Genomic DNA, 24,072 nt, shown 5'->3' on the forward strand with positions numbered 1-24,072 from the left:
CAGATTAAATAAAATAACTATACAGTATAGTAATATACAAACACTAAAATAACACACACAGTTATACGCGCGCATGCGCATATGATACGGTTCTGTGGTAAGCAGTAACGACTATTACAAGTTACAAGAGTCAACACTACAACAGTGAAACATTAACAGTGAGCAACAACCGACGCACTAGTGGCGACCTGTGCAACTGAAAGCGCTGAACGTTTGATTACTGATCCGAAGAAAAGACTGCGATCGATATTCGATTTTACAGTCGATGGTCGTTGCCCGCTGACTGCCGTTAGTTGTTTATTGTTGTATACTGTAATCGACGTGTGTGTTGGGTCTCAGTCACCATATCTTTTCAATCATGTCCGAGTCTGAGGGTAATTCTTTCAACGAAAACGAAGAGGATCAGGTGGTCGGACTTGTCGAGTACATCAACGATCAAAATGCTGAGATCGAACAAGCCAATCTAATACTTGAGGCGTCCGAAAGCGATAGTTGCACTTATTCTTTGGTTTGTAAATCTTTTGATGCCAGTTGCTGTGAATATATATATAAATTAAACCATCTTGTTACAGGGATATATGAATCGACAAGCGTTGTATGCCTGTCTTACTTGCACTGAAAAAGACAAGGTGCCCGGTGCAGTATGTTTGCCTTGTATGTACCAATGCCATGAAGACCATGACTTGGTTGAATTATGGACAAAAAGGTAGCTAAAATTTATTTTACTTTTAGGTATACAATTTGCATAATATAATTATTACCCATACACTGTTTAAATTTTAAATGAAACTTAAATTTAGATAATTACATTCATTAAAACTATATAACCGAGTACCAAATGATACTATAATATTGAATTTCCTTTTAAAATGACGAGATACGGTCAATTGCCACCCAAGCATAGCAAATAGCATTTGATATTTGGGGGGGGGGGGGGCTGAAGCTTTAGTTACTGAATGAAGCATTTATGCAAAGTAATTAACACCTAAAAAATGTTTTAATACAACATTTAGGTATACGTATACGGTATACCTATATAGTTATATAAAACTAACAAGTAACAGGTATACCTATTATCATAGTATACTGTATACTTTGTAGGCGTATTAAATATGAGTAATATGACATATTAATGTAGTATATTTAGTAAATCGATATGAACAGCAAACCTGCAACCATAGACTCTGTAATAAAAACGCATAGTATTCTAAGTTTTTGGTAGGTATTATGATTTATGACTACAAATCTACAATGTACAATAATAATGAAAATAATACCACGACAAATAAAATGTGTGCATTTACGAATTACATAATATTTAAACAAATTTTGCATCATTAACTATAGTAATACTGATAAAGCTTTGAAAGATGTAGAACATTTTTGGGGGGGGCTTTAGCCTAAAGCCCCCCTCCCTTATATGCGCCTATGCACCCAAATATTCTTATAAATATATATATATTACCAAATAATGGGCAAATACATGAATTATACACGTGTTCTCACTTTGACTTAGTAAAATACTATTTAAGTATATTATTATACATATTTTTGTTTAAGAGGACTCCATACCCGCATGTGTTGTCTCTGTCTTACTAACATAACATAATTTTTTGTTCAGCAGATTTTGTGACGTTAATTTTAATATTAGAGTAAATTTACCTATCATCAAATTTAAAGTTAAGAATATTATCTAGACAATGACATATGCTTTTAATGATATTATTATTTTAAAGTGAGTTACAGGTATGTAAAATATAACAACTTTAAAATGTTCACAACTCACTTTAAAATGATAATATCAATAAAAGCATATGTCATTGTCTAGATAATATTCTTAACTTTAAATTTGATGATAGGTAAATTTACTCTAATATTAAAATTAACGGCACAAAATCTGCTGAACGAAAAATTATGTTATGATGTACGTTAGTAAGACAGTGACAACACATGCGGGTATGGCGTCCTCCTAACATTTACTATAATTTTTTTAATAAATATAATAAATGCTCATTTATAATTCAGTACCTGTTATAAAACCTGTAGTTCTTAGATAATAGCATATTATATTTATAATGACAATAAAAAACCAAATTTAAACTCCTAGATGAAAAAAAAGGTAGAAAGTAAAGAATAGCTCTGCTGTTGAATAGGTAGAGTTGGATTCGTCATTAAGTAAGCCATGGTAATGTATTTGATGAATTTGAATTTAATAATAGATCATTATAATATACATAAAATAATCTTGAGCAGAAATGATCTATATTTAAAAGAATATTTTGTATAATATTTACATATATTGCTATTATAGTATTTTATTTTACTATTAGTAAAATGGTAGGTTGAATTAATTTTTTTCTTAAAATAACTCGTATTATTAATTAATATAATAGTACATATATATTTGTATAATGTATTTTTGTTTTTATGTTTTGAAACACTACTTTTTAACTGTAGAATGGTAGAGACAATAGCTTAAAATTAATTTAAATGTTTTGAAAATGTTATTTATGAATAAATAAAACATAACAATATACGTAAAAAAAATTGGCTTCATAAAAAATATTTTAGAATTGCAACCGTATAACTAAAATCATTATTTTTCGTTTAAAGTTTTAAATACTTAATTTTAACCTAATTTAAATTTCAAATGGCTATAAAAAAAAATGATGTATTTTTATTTAAATATTTATTTAATTATTTATAGCTTTTTGAACAAGCCTAAAAAAATGTTTTTCCTATTTTATTTGAATAGTTATTGAGAAATTCCACTTTTAACTTCCCTAAGTACTAACTATGTAGATTAAATTTTCTACAAGAAACCAATGTAAGTTGAAAATTAAAAACATTTTAATGCTTCAAAAGGTGATTACAAGCAGAAAAAACAACCCATGTCAGTTCACATATCAGAAAATCAGTTCATTAGTTCTCCGCTCAGAATCTAAAAAAAAAATATATGATTGAATTTTTATTGTTTATAACTGTTTTAATACACAACAGTATATTATTGTGTTAATAGAATGATATACTTACCAGCATTTGTTTTCTCTGTCTTAAAAATGTTTACAAATTTATCCACAATATTTTTATAAAAATGGAAAAGGTATATATGAGTCTTCATAATTTTTAGGCCAACACTATTTTAATATTTCTAAACCATAATAAATACAGGAAGCTCCAGTTTTCACAGTAACTAGTAATTATTCACTAATTTATTTTTTATTTTAATTTTATAAAGGAATTATCGTTGTGACTGTGGAAGTGATAAGTTAACATCAGAGTGTCAATTGGAACCGGTAATTAATTTAGTACATAAGTTAAATGTGTCTTAACATAATCTGTTAATTAGCTAGAAATGTGGGATTTATTGTATTGTCTAATTAGAAAATATCATTGCCGACAAAATTTTTTTTTGTTTTTGAAAGGTGGGTAGTGGAGGGATTGAGCAGTGAAAACCTCATTTGTGTATTGTGAAATTGGTCACTTTTATTTTAAACAGACTATGGACTATATGTCATAAGTTGCAATATTACAAAAAATATTCTCATAATTAAATATTTTTAAAAAAATCAGTAGTTCAGCAAAATATATAGGCTGAATATATTATCTTAGTCAATATTGATTGAATTTATGTTTTTTCATATCTAGGTTATTAAGATGCAATAGTTGATACATTTATATAAAAATATTAATTTTATCACATTTTTTAACAATTATAATTGTTTTTTTTACAAACTAGTCAAAACCTGAAGCAAATGACCGTAACATTTACAATCAAAATTTTAAGGGTTTATACTGCATTTGTCAACGTCCATATCCTGATTCTGAAAATACTGATGAGATGATACAATGCATTGTTTGTGAAGACTGGTTTCATAGCAAGGTATTAATTAATTAATTAAATGTCAATATTTTTCAGCTATTAACAAAATATTTTATTAGCATTTGGGCACAAAAGATATGAATCCAGATGATTATTCTGAAATGATATGTTCTGGCTGTACATCAAAATTAAGTTTCTTACCAGCTTATAATCATTTAATTGGTAAGAATTGATTTGTTTTTATATTTGTGGAGATGACAATTGATATAAAAAAAAATACATTTAATTTATTAATTTATTTCAGTACCAAAAATCATATTATTATATATATATCAAAATAAGCAACCATTTAAACAATTTGAAATACACTTATAAACTAAATATTATATTACATTTAAATAATTACATAATATTTTGCAGTGACTGATGACTCTGTACAGAATATTGAAAAAGGTGATGAATCTGAGGTATGTTTTCAAATGATTTTTTTAATTCTTAATTCGCTTTTCTGTATGTTAAATAATATTTTTCTTCTGCTATAACTGACTTACTTCACATAAACATTTACAAGTATTGATGACATATGATTTTTGAATCCTAAACAACAAGAATTCATAGTTATACAACACAATTTAATTTTAATTTTCTTTAATGCCAATATTAAATATGTTTATCAGTTTGAATTAATTTAAGATAAAGATAGTTATATTAAGTATTGCTATTCTTTCAATATTTTTACATTTTAATTTGAGAATAAAATTGTTTTATATAGGATGTAGATGTTGTAGATACAGTCAAGGATTCTCAAGGTAAATTCAACACTAACATTATAAAAAAACTATCATTCTTACAAAAAATATTAATTTTTAGATAATGCTGAAAATGGTTTAAACGCTGTACCCAAGGACATGGTATGCTTAATGTTTAAATTATATAACCAATTATATACATAATTAATTTTTTTTTTTTAGGTATCCGACAATGCTAAAGCTGGCACTTCTAGTGGGGAAAATTGTAAATTGATAAATGTGAAAGATCCAAAGAAAATTATCGGAAGTTCTTTCTGGGTAGAAGGTTGGCGACAACAACTTTGCACATGTTCCACTTGTATTGTAAGATAACAAGATTAATATAAAATTAAAATTTATCATAGGTAGTCATTTTGATATATTTTTAGGAATTATATAAGAAAGAAGGTGTTCCATTTATTACCGATCAACAAGATACATTACAAGCATATGAAAACAAAAGTCGTGAAAGAATGATGGCTAAAGAAAAACAAAGTGAAGATGGTCTTTCAAAAGCTTTATCATCAATGGATAGAGTGGCAGCAGTAGAATTAGCTCATCGTTAGTATTTGTGATTGTCTATATTGTCAAAATAACAAATGTCTTAAATGTTATTTTGTAATATTTTAGAATATAATCAATTCAAAGAAGATTTAGGAGAGTGGCTGGGCAGTTTTAAAGGCGATAAAGTAGTTAAAGTGGAGGATGTGCAAGAATTTTTTTCTGGTATGCAAGCGAGGAAACGAGCTAGGATGGATGATGGAATTCCACCAAGTTTCTGTCGTTAATTTAGTGTCCTAAACACATTTATAACCATAATTTTAAATATTTATTAATAAACTAATATTTTAAGTATTTCCTAGTATTGTACTTTAAAAAAAAATTTAATTCATTACATTTGTATTTTCTATTCGTATATCAATTAATTATATTATGTCATAATTTACTCATAATATATAATATATCCTAATGGTTATGGTATTGTTTATTAATTAGTTATTATTTTAAAAATAGACTGAATTCTTATGACATCTTTTTATCATTAATAGGTGATTGGCAGTAATTTTTAAATGTGCATGTTCCAATTAGATGTATTAATTTTTGCTTTGCAGTGTGCATACACATATTATGTATTATAATAGTTATGGAAATTAAATTACATAGGTCAAGTCTAATAAATCATTTAACTATTTAAGTAATAAAATATTATAGTATAATATTTTTAGAATGTAAATTTAAAAAACAATTTACTTTACTATTTACCTTAACAATGATCTCAAGAGATAGTGTAAATTTAAAATACATGTTCTGTTTTTTTTATACAAATTTACTCACACTTCAAATGGTAATAGTAAGAAGGGAGAAATTATACTAATATTTAATGCTTTTAAAAATCATAAAGACTATGAACTGTCCGCCTGATATACATACTATTTGCATATTTAGATTTATACAATGCATATCGACAATAAAACTGTTTAAATCAAGAGTCAATCATTGTTTAATCGCCAACCATAAAAAAGTGTGTGATATATCTATTAATAAAATTGTATTAATTCTGATGTAGAATACACTGCAAATTATATTATACTTGCAATTTATATGGGTATTTAATAATTGATCTTTACTGAAAAATTGTAGTTGTATTAGCAACATACATTTTAGGATCAAAACTGTATTTTAATAAGAATAACAAAAAAAACAATGAATATATTATGTGAATACACACAATTAATAAATGTACTAATGTTATTGTCATTGATGATTTAATGAAATTTTTTTCAAACTATATTAACATTTGCACATTTAACAGTTTGCGATGTGTCAATAATACATTGTAGTCAATATATTAAATAATTTAATTATTATGTACCTATGATCTGACAGCAACTAATTGTTACTCCAGCCATATCAATAGCTACAAGGGAGGCAAATTAATTTGAATGATCTGTAAAGTTTACAATCAAGAGTTTATCATTGCATAATGATAATTCATCGTTATTATTTTTTTAGCCTTTTAGTTGTACACTTGTACAGAATTATGATTATTTGATTAGAAGTCCTAGGATTTAGGATTTTCGAGCAAAAAATATTATATAATTGTCTAAATAATATTTAAGCTAATAATAAAACGTAGGAGAATTATTCATTAAATTGTTCATAAGTGAAAAGTAGGTAAAATAATAAGGCAGAGGACTAAATATATAAATGTATTATATTCATAATTGATTTAAACAAAATATATTTTATCAGTCAAATAAAAAAAGCATTTTATTTTTAAATTATATTTAACATGAATAATATAATATATGAAAAGTAAAACAATAAAATTGAAAATATTGCATAATTACACTAATTTATTGATAGACATATTTTTCAAATAGCTTTAAATATAAAGCCTTAAGAGGACGTCTCATCCGTATAATTTGTCTGTCTTACAAACATAAAACATAGGAAATTTTCGTTCACTAATTTCAATAGTGTGCTTTTAATTTTAATATTAGAGTGAATTGACCTATTATCAAACTGTTCTCTCATTGGTTTTTATGATATTTTAATTTTTAGGTGAGTTATGAGTATGAAATTAATAAATATTTTAAAATGCTCATAATTTGCTTAAAAATTAAAATTTTGTAAAAAACCAACGAGAGAACACAGATAATGTTCTTGCCTAAAAATTTGATAATAGATGAATTCACTCTAATATTAAAACTAAAAGCACTCTGTTGAGACTGGTGAAGTGGTGAATGAAAATTTACCATGTCGTACGTTTGTAAGAAGGAGATAACACATGTGGGTGAGACGTCCTCTTAAAATAATATTATCATAATTAATATTATTTTTACTTACTTTAAACTCTACTTATTGTTTTGAACTTCTTTGTTTGTCAGGTCACCCAAAGCTTTTATATGTATTTATTATTTAATCTTCGACATCTTCATCTGTAGTAAATTCTGAAATATCACTTTGCTTATCTTCTTCTTTAGTATCATCTTCTTCATCAGAAATATCCCACTGAGGATGTTCAGTTAAAGGTTCTGGTGCTTCTTTCACATCCAACTAAAAAAGATAAAATAAGAAAATGATGTACTATAAAAATATATATTATTTTTGAGTGTGGGGGGAAGGAATTTAAGTACTTTATAGAAGAAATTTATAGATACAAGTACTAAAATTTATGACCAAAGAATGTCAAGAATTGACATTTTATTTTATATTTCTTTTAATATAAAAATTACTTGAGTATTTAAAAATTTCTGTGTACACAAATATTGTAGTGGATTAACCTTTATTTATTAGTTTTTCTATCAGAAATATTTTAATTTATTGAATAAAGTAATAGGTTACATATTATATTTAAGAGTATCTAGAATTTTTATGAAGTACTGTCAGGTTAGTAGTTTTATAATTGTAATGATTTTATAGTTGAAATGTCTGTAGATTAATTTAACAGAACTGTGTACACATGATGTATGATCGGTAAATAAAAATATTTCATAATAATTTATAAACAATTAAATATAATATGATACTATTGAGACTAAGAATATAATTGTAATGTTATTATACATTAGTGTATAATATTATCATTTGTCTATGAGGATTTTTTTAAAGTACTTACTTTGATATCATGCATTTGATCAAAACCAAAGTATGAATCTGATCTCAGACAAACAGCAAAAACATACACTCCAGGCCATCTAGGAGCTGTGAATTTTAATTGAATTTCTTCTTCATCAACAAGTTCAGTGACATGATATGGAACAGTCAATAATGTGCGACTTTTCCGATCACTCAAATAAACCCACCAATATTCATGTTTTTCCTGTAAAGATATTGAAATTATGAAAAAGTTTTGTTAATTAATAAATATACGTATTATAATTGATTAGTTTATATAGTTAATTTTTTATACTTCAGGGAAATATGGTGAGTGAACCAAATGTGACTGTTTAGTTCTGCCTTCAAGTACTCTATCCTTTTTATTAGCTCCAGATTGAAATTTATCCCAATCATCATCATCATCATCATCATTATTTGTTGAAATCTATTACAAAATAAATAACCTATTAATTAACACAGATACACACGCATATTAAATACTCTTAAAAAACAATTGATCAACTTCCATTGTAAATTTGTATCAGAAGATTGTATATTACAAACTTCTCATTATTGCATAAGCTATAAAAGTGTTTAAAAATATTTTATTTCGGCAAACGTTAGCCACTAGTAAATGACCCATATACTAATGAAAAGTTAGATAACCAAGTTTATTTTAAGTTATCTTTCGATTAGTATATAGGTAATTTACCTGCAGCTAACGATTGCCGAACTATATAAATTTATAATTGGATGAAGACTTTTGAAACACCCTATATTTTATTGTAATATCAACATTTTTCATGCATGTGATTTTTAAACTAATAATGTACAGAATGTTTTTATAATGATGTGTTTAAATATATTAATAATAAATACAAATAATTAATTTTATAGATATTAAAATTATAATATTAATAAGTCATTTTTGTTCTTTTATTGTTAATATTTTTTTGCTTATCACATTTTCATTATTTACATGTTCAATCCAGCATATTTATGTAATGAGTCAATTTTCATTTAATACAAAATATCTATTTCTACATAAATTATTGTAAATACCTTTTTTTTATCATCTGTTGTTTCTTCAGCATCTGTTTTCTCTGATTCATCGCCAGAAGCATCACTAGAACTTTCATTATCGGAATCAGAGTCATCATCTGAAGTTACATTATCTTTTGATTCCTCTTTATCTTCTGTTTTATCATCTTCAGTTTCTTTAGTTTCTGGATCGCCCAACTATATAATTAAATTATTAAATACAATATTTAAATATTTATTTTAAAAGTGGTGATTACATTTTAAGTACAATGATCATTATGGTTTTTTAAGAGATAAATGATAAAATTTTAGTTAATTTGAAAGTAAAATTAGCATTATCATCTAATTTAATAATTAAATCATATAAAGATAATATATAAATGTAATGTAACAATTATTAAGACCAGTATTTGATAATAGAAGAATCAGAACGATAACAGACTAGAAATTGTTAATCAATAATTACAACTAAACATTTTTTGGTTTAGCAAATATTATGAACTACTGTTTTTATAATAATTTACTAGTCAATAAAAGTCAAAATTAATACTTACTTTTGCTTTCTCCAATTTTTCTTTCTTTTTAATTTTTTTCTTAGCTGATGCTGATAAAGTGGCTTTTTGTTTTTTGACATTTCCACTCTTTTTGCCTTTTCCTGATTGCCGTTTTTGTTGCCAAATACCTTTAGTTGTTTTTTTTTTCCTTTTCCTCATCTTTTATTTCTTTATTTTCAACATTTTCGCTATTTTCTATAACATCTCCATTAGGCAAAGGTTTCTCTGACTTATCTGGTTTTTCTGTTTCTTTAGCTGCATTTTTTTCTAACTCAATATGTTTGTCTGCATATGAATCATCTCCAAATAATACCCTCATATCTCGCCTTTTCAACTGCACAGTCACAGTTACTATAGCTCCAGCTGTATATACTGTAGTAGCTTCGTCATCAATAACTAAATAAAATGTTATAACATAAATATTACATTTTGATAAATAAACAAAATGATTAATATATAATAATACACACCTTCGCAACGAACTTTAAAGTCTATATAGGGCATTCTACCTAATACTTTAACTAAATCTTCATACTGACTATCAGATAAAAATTTTAATGTGCTTCGCCTGTCTTCATTTTTTAATTGAGCAAGATGCTGAATACTTCTAACACGTTTCTAAAAATATTACGATACAATGAAGAAATTTGGTTGTTTAAATTATCTTTACAACTAACCTTTTTATTGTCAAAATGTTTTATGTGATCTTCAGTAATGTATGGTAATTGCATAAATGGACTTTTATACTCCCATAATGCTTGAACCACCATAGGACAAAGTTTCATACAGTTTTCTATGGTTTCAATATTAAGTAAACGAGGCACTAATAAGCAAAATAAATATTTAGTTTAAACATAGGTTTATATACACTCATGTAGTATTAATAATCATACAAACCTCTTTGAGCATATGCTAATAAAATTAATTGAGAAACGACACCAACCATTTCTTGTATTAAATATGGACATTTCTTCACTATGTACATACGATCTAAATCTAATGTATCTGCCTTAAGTGTCAGGCGAGACAGGTGTGCATGTATCAAAGCTCTAGCTTTTATTGAATAATTATAAGATAGTGGTGGTTCTTTTTGTGCCTTTTCTCCAAAATTATAAAGTTGTTTTATAAGCTAGAATATAAAATTTATGTTTAATAACTAATAAATATCCAATTTATTTGGTGGAAACCTCCCCACCTATAAATACCACACTGTAAAATAACATAATATAGACTAATTAAATAAAAAAATTAGATTAATAATTAATTTTAATGATAATATACTGATACATATATATATAAATTATATGTGTATTTACTTGAGGCATTTCATATTCATCTGAAGATCGTTCAACAATTTCACTATTGTACTTTTTTTCAAATTCTAATGAAGCGCTTAAAATCATTATAACTCGTTTCAAAGGTATTGAATTTGATTTATGTAAGAAATAATAATACATTCGAGATGTTTCTAATAAAACCTAAAAGAATAAAAAAATGATTAAAGAAAAACTAAAATTATAAGAAGTAATATTTTAATTATATATGATTTAGTAGATTTATCTTACCTTGTCACCAGAATATCTGATAGATTTATACCACCACATACCAACTGTAGTAGGCAGTGCAATCATAAAAACCAAAGCATACAGACCTAAAACCTATAAACAATAATGATTAATGTTCTTCATGATTTATAAAATTTAATATTCAGAATTTTAAATATCAACAGAACCAATAATCTGTTTTTTCGAGAACAAACAAAATCTATAACGCATAATGCAGGATGCACAATATAAAACATCACTAACAGGTTTAAATGCAGTTATATTGAACAATTAAATAGGTAGTAGATTAATAAATGTTTATATTTAGATATTTATTAAAATTTAAACTTATTTATAATATAATTTCATAATGAAGCTAATTATTATTATTAAAATAATTAATATAATATTGATCATTACCCAAACTGAATTTTCCTTCTCTACAATCCATGATGGTAATGCTATTCCAAAACTCATTGCACCAGGTCCATCTGGATTTCCATATTTTTCCCAATTTTTTCTGGATTCATCATCCGTTAAGGCTTGATAAGCTAAAATTGTACATAATATTATAAATAATAATTTATTAATAAAAGTTAAGTGGTCGACTGCAACGATATCAACATTCTAAGTAGAATAAGAAGGTATAACTAATTATTAGAAGAGCCAATTAAAAAAAAAAAAAAAAAATTAAGAAACAATTATACTTGAGGTTTTATTGTATTTGATTATTTGTGGAAGTAGTTATGGGAGGGGGCTGTGTGGACAAATCCTCTTAAGAATAATTTACATTTTAATAAACAATTTTTTTTAGACTTCTAATAATATTTTTATTTTGAAATATTTAAATAAATAAGCGTTACCTTTGGTAAGTTTCATAAATTTTTTTTCATCACCAGTTTCCTTATCTGGATGGTAAATTAATGATAACCTTCTGTAAGCTTTTTTAATTACTTTTTCACTTGTTCCCTTAACAAATTTAAAAACAAATTTAATAAAAAATAAAATATGTAATAAATATTTATAAATACTTACAATTGGAACATTGAGAATATCATATGGATCAAAACTTGCACTCTCATAGTCAAACTGGGATACTTTGTATGCAAGAAAAGCCAATAATACCCATCCAGCAATAATGATTACTTTTCTAAAATATATTAAAAATATTATGATATTTAGATAATTGTAAATATGATTATTAAAATATAAAATATAAATAAATTATAGCATGATTAATTATGGAGAATTTTATTTTATTTATAATTAGTTTGAAATATGTACAAATAAAAAAATTACAAATATGAATTAATAATGTCTTACCACCTGCAAATTAAGCCAATTATTAACCCACAGAACTCATATTTAAAACAAAAACACAAATCAGTCAACTCAAGATTGCATCTCTTTATACCTTAATTAAAAACCAAATTAACAAAGTCACAATATTCAAGTCTATAATTCGCCTGGTCTGGCTTAATGGTATTTAACTTAGAGGTCTGCTAAGCTGTCCAACACCAAAACACTATAAGTGTATAAATTAATTTTCTTATAACCTCTTTTCCTTGGTATATACTATATACTAACAAAAATCTTCAGAAAAACTTAAAATTCCAAACCATAAATGTTTTCACAAAGTCTAATTACACAAAAATCTATTCAAATCCATTAATCAAATAACTATCCTCTTCCATATACATAAGCAGAAGTCTAAATAGACAATGGCTAAGATATTTGCTAAATGCATGAGATAAAATATTACAGAAAATAAAACATCAGATAGCATTGCTGAATCTTCCTATTTCATTGTTAATATTATCGTATAGATTATAATAATACTTTTTTAAATATATACATAAAAAAAAAAACCATAAATTAATTAAATTACATTTTTTAATGTTCCCTAAAGGCTAAAAGTTGTGTTAATCCTATGGTTTATAAAACAGTTTGTTGGTCATTGTTAGATTTGTTCATAGATGAAGGTACTTAATATTCAGAACACTAGAAGCCGAGAATTTGTTGAATAAAAAAAAAAAAAATAAAGAAGAAGTTTCAATTCCTGTTTAAGAGGCTGTTATACCAGTATGTGTATGTGTTGTTGTCTTACAAATACATCATAGCCAATTTTTCACATGACAAAATGTGTTCTGCTGAACGCAAATTTAATATGATATATATTAGTAAGACAGAGACAAAACTTGCAGATATAATGTCGTCTTAATGAAATATTCTGCCTTTGACTATGTTCAAAATAAAAAGTACTCACATGCATGTCCTTTTCATCAGTTCCCACGGTTTGGTGGACTGCAGGATAAGTTTTTTTTTTCGACATCCTGGGCAATAACACTCAGATGCCAACGCTTTTGGATCTAAAATTCAAATAATTAGGTAACAAAAAATAAACGACATGCATTGATTGACGAGGTGACAATCATTGATCACCATTACCTTCTTTTTGTTTTCTCGGCCACCAGTAATACGTGCCGGGAATCAGCAGAAGAGCCAGAAACGACAACAAAAAATAGAAAAAAGTCGCTCCACTTTCGTCATACTGAAACTTTTGGCCGGCCATAATTATTGTTTCGGATCGTACATAAATCGAACATTTACTCCGGGAGCATGGTGCGGTTATGGGTTAATTTACATAATTTGAATAATCAAAGTATTGGCCTACGACGGCAACCAAACGGTACTTTACGATAGTAATATAATATTGTTTTAACGTTTGTAACACGTCACATAAACTTCTCGGCGATAAAAAGAAAAACAACCAGGTGTAAACGTACGCACTATAATTTATTATATTGACAGTGATATGAGGTATCGCCGCAATGGCCAATGGTTGACGTCCAATGTCCCCGCCGACTGTCTAGTCTACATCAAAAGTATATGTATACAATAAGGGCAAAATATTGTGTATCTTTAATCACGTTCCTCAACCGTGGCAGTTATCATTTTCTGCAGAATGTGATAAAAATATGATAGTACGCGAACGATCTTCATTACATTCCTGGAGTATAAAACCGTTAGCCGCGATGGTGGTATTTATCGTTCTTCCATGAGAGACCTAAGTTGGTCACGGCCATACAGTGTCCGACAACAATTACGTGTATCAATGGCGAGGGTTCGAGTTGGTCACACTGGGTCGAACGAGCAGTTATTTAAATAAGTTTTCATGCTGATTGTCCCGCGACCAAAGTACTCCGTTCACCGTCATTTCTGTTTCGTGCTCACTCGAGTAGCTCCCGCTCCCGACCGTCCGTTTCCGTACGCATTTCAGTTCGTGAGTGTGTGCGTGCGTGAGTGTGTGTGTGTGTACGAGACTTGCGTCGTTCCGTTACCCGTGTCCCGTGTGCGATCCGAGAGAAGCCATTTTGTTCCGTGCACGAAAACACCTCTCGTCGTTTTGGGTTTTTTCATCGCGCTTACAGCCCGTTTGCCGTCCCAACGAATCGGTTTCTCTGTGTTCGTAGACGTCGTCGGTGTCGTGTGCACGTCGAACAACGCCATGGCTTGTGCCACGCTGAAACGGTCGCTAGATTTTGAACCCCCTATGTGCAGACCGACCAAGAGACAAAGATGTACGCCTATGAGCATATCGCCATCGAGCTCTCCCCCAAACAGTTCCAGGTCCGAATACGTCTCGCCCCATTTTGGTGGCGATGTCGTACCAAAAATCACTGCAGGTAAAGAGAATTTTTTTGTTTCGCGATTGCCGTTTGATAAAACAGTCATGATTATTATTATTACCGTTGTTACGGCGGTGTCGATGATGTCGTTTGCTATTAATAAAAGCGACTGATATTAGTTGGCAGTTATCGTCTGCCCGTTTTTACAACTAGATTTCGTATCTTAATTTTAATCGTTATGAATATAAAGTATCTACAGTAAATCCAATTGGACTTGCCAATAATTCATGTTTTGGCAGGTATTGTATTTCAACAGTATTGAACTATTGAGTAAATATATTTGTAGGTTTAAATTGTTAGGTAATGGTAATTGTTAGTAATGATTTAGGGGTGTAGATAGTCTTTAAACCGGGACAATATTATAAATGTGGTATCTAATAGTGTGGATGGTAATCTGCATAATTTAATGTTCTGTAATGAGATGCTTATTACAATAGATTTTAAAATAACCAAATTGTTTATTTTATCGTTATTTTAATTGCCACTTAATCGTATAAGTATTTTAAATTATGATACAATAATTTAACACATACTAACTGTATTAAAATTGTATTAATTTAAACAATTATTTTGTTATTCATACTAGGGGTTTTTTTATTACATTTCGAAACCAACTTCCTAGTATGTACTCTTTTTTTAATTACTCGACCACTACAAAGTATGATTTTTTTTATTTTTATCTTAACTAAATATTATGTTTGCCATTCATAAACTTGAAATTGTACCTACTTCTTAAAGTTAGCAATATTAAGAAACTAGGAATATCAAGTAGGTACCTAATACCACATAAAATATTAAAAATTAATAAAAATTGGTTTGGCTTTTTTTTTTTATGTTATTATTTTTAGCAGTTAACTACCAAGTCTTCTAGTATACTTTTTTGTAGCATTATGTTTCTTCATAAATTTTAACTACGTAAATATGGAAAGAATTAAAAATATGGTGTTCTGTGGCAATCAAGGTGGCAAAACAGATTAAGAAATGATTTCATATTTAGTTGAGTCTGTTTTTAATTTAATTGTTTTGGTAAATTTCATATCTAGAGGAACTTGATAATGAAGTCTTAAAAAAACCACTACATAATATATTTGTATGATATGAAAATTTAATCAATGGTGCTATATAGTTTAAATATAGGTACTATAATGCAAATTGTAATATTATACTTCAATGTAAAATTATCTAATTCATGAAGTAAACAATCTTTTTTCTGTCTCTAAAACTTTTTATGTGTACTTAATCATTATAATTACAGAAACTAATTTTAATTACATGTATTTGAAATTTGTTACAAACACATATTGATAAATTGCTAATAATAACATAATAATCTAGTCGTCGTTAAAAAAAAAATTATATATATTGCAATTATTTTGAAATTCATACAGCAACATACAGTAATAGATAATATTCAATTTTGTGTGAAGAGCTGTTTAAATATAACATGAAATAAATAAATAACTAATACATAATAATTTTGAATTTTGTTGGTACTGATTTAGTACTTCAGCTAAGTTTATTGGAATTTAATAAAAACTAAAGGATGCATACTTAATACTTATAAAAATAGTTATTGGGTAATATGATGAAAATTAAGATTGCTCAAATAATATTATACTACCTATTTTTCTAATATTGGAATCACAGATTTTATCAGTGGAGTCATCATAAAATTATTGATTGTAAATTGAAATGTATAATCAATAATTTAATTAAAATTCATGGCTTATCGCTTATCTTAAGAATAGCAGTCATAACCTTCTATATACGGTGATCGAATATAGGTACTCGTACTAAGAAATAATATGATTAGATAATACTACCTATAAAACAAAAAAATTGTCAATTGGTATGTTTTCATACACAATTGGTATCTGTGAATACTTATATTTTTATTGGTAAATAAACATGAACTACCTCCATGATAGCAAGCATTCTTTGATTTCAATCTATTTGTATTGTAATACTATCACTTTAACGCACTAATCTCAAGCATACAACAACTAGATAACCAACTCAATTTCATGTCTGGTGCATGACTGCTATTTGTCACACTGGTAATATTTATATATTATGGAGCTTATCAAAGGTAATTGATACCAAAATTAATGTAACTTGTACAAAATATATATAATAATATTTTATTATCAAAATAAAAGTATACATTACTTCTGTAACTTTGTGTAAATATTGCCAGTGTGACAAACGACGACCATGCATTAAAGGTGTTGATGTTATAACTTATAATATAGAGTCAATCATCTAATTGTTTTATATGTCTGTGGTACTTTAAGACAATTATAGAAAATTCAAATTAAAGGTTAACAAAGTATTTTTTTTATCATACCTAAAATTTCCAAAATTGTTTTTTGTGTTATGTGATTATATAATGACAATAATGGTGGGCAGTGTTATTTAATTTTTTTTAGTTTTTGTTTTTAATATTAAACACTTAAGTATGATAAAGTCATCTAAAACTGTACATCAATTCTTTTACAAATTAAATGTTTAGTTATACAAATATTGTCAAACCTTTAAATATATGATTCTCCATAATTTCTGTAATATGTGTTTTACCCTAAGATCAAGTCACTAAAAAAGAATAATTTTACATGAATGTATGTGGGTTTGAGAAAAAAAGCAAATATTATGAAAAAATTTTAAAATTAGGTAGTAAATTAATCTTATCAAAAAAAGTAAATGATAATCACTCCTATCGTTTACAATTATGATCTTAGGTAAATAGGTTCTCTATATAATCTATTTATTCTGGTAATAATTTAAGATCACTATTACTATTATTTTGGGTTATCTAAACTTCAAAAGAATTTTATTAGAATTGAAATTTTAATTCCTGGAATAATTACCAATTAATTAAATGTTAACATATTTTTTTTTTCTGGATAGATATCAATTTAAAGCTTTTTCCGTTTTAAAAAATATCGTAGTAGTTTTGTTGATTGTTAAATATATGATAAATTAACTATATAATATGTATTATTAAAAGTATATGAAAAAAAATTTTCTAGTACAAATAATTGACATTCCATTTTATTATAATAAGTGATGTAGTCGAGTATACGCAGGTATATGGCATATTATAAATTCTTCTATTTTTGGTTGATGCATTTATTTATATATATATAGCATAATATTTATTGATTTATACATTAGTTAGCCTTTTACATATAAACAATATGCTATATCATTTATTATTTACAAGATATTAATAAAATAATAAAAAAATTTAAAATTAATGTATAATACACAGAATATACAGGGGTTTGTCTTTACTAGTTTAACATTTTTTATTGTTTATTAAAATTATCATTTATATTTGCTTGTTATCGGTCAATATTTGTAAACATTGCTATGTTTGCTGCTTGTACATGTTGACCGAGACACATTTTTCAGATGCTAAAAGATTTTGACTATAATAAGTTTTTAGCAAGCATTTATAACAATCTTCAAATGCATTTACTTAAAAATAAATGTATTTATTCCAAGACGTTAATGTTGATTTAAAATTTGTTGAAGATGGACCCCCATGATCTTATTTTTATTTATATACTTTATATATTATATCAATAATGGATGTATATATTTGGAGTATATATATCCCCCCAAAGCTCGTATTATAGTCTATCTTAGTACGTATCTAATAACTTATAAGTAGGGGTGAGAAGTTATAGGAGGAAAAATGGTCAAATTAGGCAAATATGCAAAAAAATCGAAAATATACTTAATATTTTTAAGTATGACTAAAAATGAAAAATAAAAATAATATAATATAATACTTACAATTTATAAATAAGGTCAAATTTTCAACATCTAATTAACGACTTCTTGTTTCAACGTCTGTATATCTAAAAAAAATTATATTGTAAATATTGCGACACTCACATTTAATTTTCAATTATTTTTCATTCCTGTAAATTTGTTGCATTGGACAACTAGTGCTTTTTTAAGATTGTCAATGTGTAATCGACGACAATTGTCCGAGAGGATATTTTTATTTTAAGTACAGTAAAACTTCGATAAGACGGAATAGCTTGGGACCATGAAATTTTTCCGTGTTAACAGGGTTCAAAAAAATGAAATTTGAAAAAGCACCAAAGAAATGTTCTGTATTACCAGGGCTTATGTTTAACGAAGTTCCGTCTTATTTAAGCATAATCTTAGATAATATTAACTAAATATGTATTTTTATTCATGAAAAAAACAATTTGTTATTCTTAAAAAATGTACCCAAATATGCAAAAAATAACAACAAAAATAAACTCTAACTTATGAAACAGATTTATAATTCAAATTTAACTATAAATAGAAGTCATAGACAAAACTGCAAGTCATATAACTTGTCATCCCTAATTATTAATTATATATAATGAGCAACTCATTTTATATAAGAGTACACCGGTACAAATATATTATGGAGGATTTGGACTATTCCTAAAAATATTAATCGCCCCTCCCAAGATGAGGTTTCAGATACGTGCCTGCCACCTCCAATGAAAATTCCTGTCTATACCACTTACTAGATATATAGTTAAAGAACATTAGTTGATTAGTACTGGTTGATTTCATTTGATGAAAGCCGTGCTGTTCAATGATAAGTGTATTTATTTAATAATTTTGGTTCATATAGTTAAGGTAGAACACTTAATTTAGATATTGGTCTATAATAAGTGACGTTTGATCTATTACTAGCCTTCCAAATATGTGTGATATAACAAAAATCGGGAAAAACTTCTATGCTAATTAATCATTATTGTACTGGTATAGCCGTATAGGTACTGGAAACACTAGTGAGATTATTGTCGGATTGTAATTTTTTTTATATACCTACTAAAAGTATTTTGGATTTAGAGACAATTGATTTTGTATTTGGAGTTGGTTATTACGGTAACATGTTTTCATTTAAATTTTACACCTTTTTCTGTAATTGAAAAATAATTTATTATCATCTGAATTGTTTGATATTTTAAATTTTGAATGAAAAGATATTGTTTTAGTTCAATGTTAAACCAAATAAGAAATTTAGAATTATTATTATTAGTAAATTTAGATACCTGTTTATTAATTATTTCATCGTATTAAATTTTATGAGATTCATTAATATTTTTATTATTACTTAAAACAGATTATCCCAGTTGATTTTGTTTAGCTAAATTGTATAGTATTCGACTATTAAGAAATAAAAATTAATGTTCTGAGATTAATTTACTTTTGTATTAAAATTAATTAATATTGTATTTATAATATATTTGTTTTAGAAATGTTGTCTGCTAGTTTAACTGAAGAAGTTCAAAGGATGCGTCGCAAGCGTCAACTTAATATGGAATTATCAGAAAACCGTAATTTAGATGACAGTTCTTCAGATAGTTCATCTGAGAATACATTTCCATCATCAGCCAAAGACAAACCGCTATTCACTTTTCGTCAAGTATTATATTTAATAATTATTAAATGACTAAAAAACACTATTCATATTGTATAACTACAATTTAAAAGTATTTAAAATATAATTTTATGAGCTGCAACATACAAATATACATTTTTGTTTTCAAATTTCTTAATCAGTTTATTTGAGTGGTTAATTTTTTTTCATAATTTATTTCAATGATTTACATAAATTTAATTATTTTGGATTAGTAAAGAATAGAGCTGTAGAGGAAGAGCCAAGATAATAAGGATAAGTTGGAGTATAACAGAGATAGTTGTGTATGATTTTTGAGGATGTAATCGATAAATTGATGAGAGAAGGCATGTGAGATAGTGTATGAAATAAATAGGTTCAATTATTTAAGACTGGTGGTATCTCAGAATAATGATTTTGAATGGGTGGAGTTGAGAGAGTTTATGGTAATTTATATGGCGGTTAGCCAGTTGTCGACTCCTGCTATAGGCTATAGGTTACTATGTTTATTGGTTAAATAAGTTTTGCCCAGGGCCTCGTCAAAGGAAGCGCCACCCCTGGGTGTGTATTGAAAAGGCACCAATTATAGACAAAATTGGAAAGAAAAAATTTAGATAGTTTAGTTGTGTTATAATAATAGGTGACTTGGATGTATTAAATTTGGTTATAGAAATTAATGTTTAAGGGAAAAGAGAAAAAGGAAGACCAAAAAAAAAGATTGATAGATAGAATAGAGAATGATATGGGAATAGCTAAGAGTAAAAGAGGTGGACATAGCTATATGGAGATATAGGACAAGAATGGTAGACTTCATAGTACTGAAAGCAAAATAAATCAAAAAATCTTAGTTTTAAATTATTGTAAAATGCCACCTAAAAATATACCAACCATTCTTTAAAATGTTGTTTTTATGTATTTTTTTATTAAGTTAGTTAAGCTTAATGATTTTATAATTAAATACTGATATAGTTTTATAAAAATGTAAATAGCCACATACTAAAAAAAAAATTTTTTAGGTAGGAATGATTTGTGAACGTATGTTAAATGAACGTGAAAGTCAATTACGTGAAGAATATGATAAGATTTTAAACATGAAATTATCTGAGCAGTATGAAGCTTTTGTTAAGTTTTCCAATGATCAATTGCACAGACGTTTTGAAGCAGCCGAGGATCCAAGCTGTAAGTTATTATTGATTGTTTTCATATTTTCTAAATGTACTTATTAAATATTATTATTAAAATACTTTCAAAATAATAAAAATAATTAAAAAACTATTAAATAAATAATACTGTAAATTAATATTATACATAAATTCATGATTATTGTTAATCCTTTATCTTAATATTACATAGATATTAGTTTATTTGGGGGGGGTGGAGGAGGTATGGAAGCATAAGTTGGTGGTATGTTTACGGATGGCCTTTTTATGGAGTAGGCAACTGGCCAGAGTAATAATTAATGTAATCCCTCTATATATACATGGTAATGGGAAAATATTGCACAGTATAACTTGTGATAAACACAATATAAATTGGTAACATAAATGAACAGTTATCAAACCAATTTATTTTTCTAGTTTGCTGGATATAATAATATTTTGTGTGGTAATGGCATGAGAAACGAGCTCTTTTAGTATTGGATGTTTTTTGTCAAAAACTTAATTTAACTCTACTGCATAAGCTACACATACTATTTTTCATCACACTTCTACAGCCTTTATTGATACAATAGTTTAATCCATTACAATAGTGTAATCTATAATGATTTATTCTTGCTATTCTCTATTTATAGATTTTCCATATTGTTTATACAACAGCATTGAAGTAATTCACCTATTAGCTAGAATTTTATATATTAGACAAAACGTGTAGGTACATTTATGTATGTATATTAATGTGGTTTGGTCTGTTACTTTCTGACCATTATTTGCAGTAGATGGGAAAATTATTAACTGTTCTCTTGACACTAAAAAATCTTTTTTGAACACTTTGATTGGTAACAAAAAATAAACATTCTCAACAGATATCAAAACATTCATATTTTATCATTATGTACTTCTGAATAGCTATTTCAGTTTTAGTTTCAATTTTCTTATTTATAGGTTTTAAATTTGCTAACAAACTTGTATCAAATTCAGATATTCATAAGTGTGCTTCAATATCTACTTATGAATTTCTTTAACACAACATCATAAATAACTAACTTAATTTGTACAAACATTTAAATATTTATACAACCTAGAATTAGTATTTTTAAATTTATATATATTTATATTTGTCGAATAAATTATTTATTCAAATATCTATTATGTGTTGAATAATTGATTTTTTTTTTTATAATTTTAGATTTGTCTTAACTCTACAACAACTCCAAGCTATGGTTTTGAATTACAACAAAATTTTAGACGCACTTAATAGACAAAATAATTATTCAGCCTTAAGTCAACAATCGACTGACTAACAATGTTTTTTATGTATTATACATTTTTGTAAACTCGATATTATTAAATTAATTTAAAATATATGAATTTCATGATAATAGTAAAAGAGTAATAATTAATTTAAGTAATCATTAAGCTAAGATTGTTTTGTTTGTTTTATTCATTTTTATATTGCGTAACTAAAAATGTTGGATATTGGCTCAAAATCATATTAAAATTTAAAACTGGCTTAAGATATTTCCTTATTTTATTTAAATAAAAATATATATGTATGTATACAATTTTGTGAGATATTTTCAGTTAAACTTTTTTCACTATAAAAATTAAAAATTGTAAATGATTTATTTATGTGAACAAATATTTTTTTCTCAAACTCAGTTAAAATTTCTTTTAGTGGCTTAACACTACTTATTATTAGAGCTTGCCATTCTGATTTGTACGACTGAATTTGATGACATTTTATATATATATTTCAATGGTCCCCAAATTTTATAAGAATAAAAATGTTGGTTACGCCACTTCCAAAGTACTAATGTTTAAGTTATTTTAAAGCGAGTTGTTTGAGCAAGATTAAAGAAACAGTTCACTTTACACTGTAGCTTGTTCATTCAAATGGATCTCGCACTTAATTCTTACAATATGATAATAATTATTAAATATATACATATATTATAAGTAAAGGTATATATAGTTTTTTTTTTTTTTTGTAAATGATAAGTAAAAATTATTTTTTCTATTAGGGCAACATGTAAATTATTTTGTTGGGAGAAAATACTTGTATAATTTAGTTTATAATACAAATTAATAATAAAAAAAAATTATTTAAAATATCAGACTAATTAATTTTATTGTATTTGCAATTTTTTTTTTTAGATATGTGAAATAAGAATTATGAACTAAATGTTTATGCTTTTTAAACACATGGTCAACATGTTAACCTGAAATTAGACTTTTTTCAGTGTACTCTGCCAATACAAATATTTTTATTTTAATAACAAAAAATGGAATACTGTCTTATTGTCTAAAAATTATTTGATAATTGTTATATTTTTATGAAAATACAAGCATTTAATCTAAAAAACTATTAGTTAACATTTTAAGGGAGTCTGATATTTGTTTTGACTGAGCTATGCTTGAAAATATTAAACATTTATAACCATTGGTTCAGTA

General features: G+C 26.3%; 3 protein-coding genes across 3 annotated transcripts; 2 read left to right on the forward strand and 1 right to left on the reverse strand.

The window, feature by feature from the left end:
* Positions 1-28: 28 nt before the first annotated feature.
* LOC132918735 (putative E3 ubiquitin-protein ligase UBR7) lies at positions 29-5,599 on the forward strand. Its single transcript, XM_060980173.1, has 11 exons — positions 29-508; positions 573-706; positions 3,239-3,296; positions 3,740-3,883; positions 3,943-4,045; positions 4,244-4,290; positions 4,596-4,632; positions 4,694-4,734; positions 4,795-4,935; positions 5,001-5,172; positions 5,242-5,599. The coding sequence occupies exons 1-11, from the start codon at positions 359-361 to the stop codon at positions 5,397-5,399; spliced, it is 1,185 nt and encodes a 394-aa protein (XP_060836156.1). The 5' UTR covers positions 29-358; the 3' UTR covers positions 5,400-5,599.
* Positions 5,600-6,808: 1,209 nt separating this feature from the next.
* Positions 6,809-14,206, reverse strand: LOC132918734 (translocation protein SEC63 homolog). The gene is given in 16 exon segments (XM_060980172.1): positions 6,809-7,671; positions 8,234-8,437; positions 8,528-8,659; positions 9,277-9,453; positions 9,810-9,953; positions 9,955-10,205; positions 10,280-10,427; positions 10,487-10,632; positions 10,707-10,938; positions 11,126-11,287; positions 11,375-11,467; positions 11,774-11,904; positions 12,217-12,322; positions 12,389-12,503; positions 13,620-13,722; positions 13,802-14,206. Coding segments are annotated over 16 exon segments (2,406 nt in total). The 5' UTR covers positions 13,926-14,206; the 3' UTR covers positions 6,809-7,533.
* Positions 14,207-14,557: 351 nt separating this feature from the next.
* LOC132931789 (akirin) lies at positions 14,558-23,755 on the forward strand. The gene is made up of 4 exons (XM_060997804.1): positions 14,558-15,039; positions 20,319-20,488; positions 21,478-21,640; positions 22,808-23,755. Exons 1-4 carry the CDS (start codon positions 14,862-14,864, stop codon positions 22,816-22,818), a joined length of 522 nt encoding a protein of 173 aa, XP_060853787.1. The 5' UTR covers positions 14,558-14,861; the 3' UTR covers positions 22,819-23,755.
* The last annotated feature ends 317 nt before the right edge of the window (positions 23,756-24,072 follow it).

Source organism: Rhopalosiphum padi, chromosome 1 (genome assembly GCF_020882245.1).
Source record: "Rhopalosiphum padi isolate XX-2018 chromosome 1, ASM2088224v1, whole genome shotgun sequence".
Lineage (NCBI taxonomy): Eukaryota > Metazoa > Arthropoda > Insecta > Hemiptera > Aphididae > Rhopalosiphum > Rhopalosiphum padi.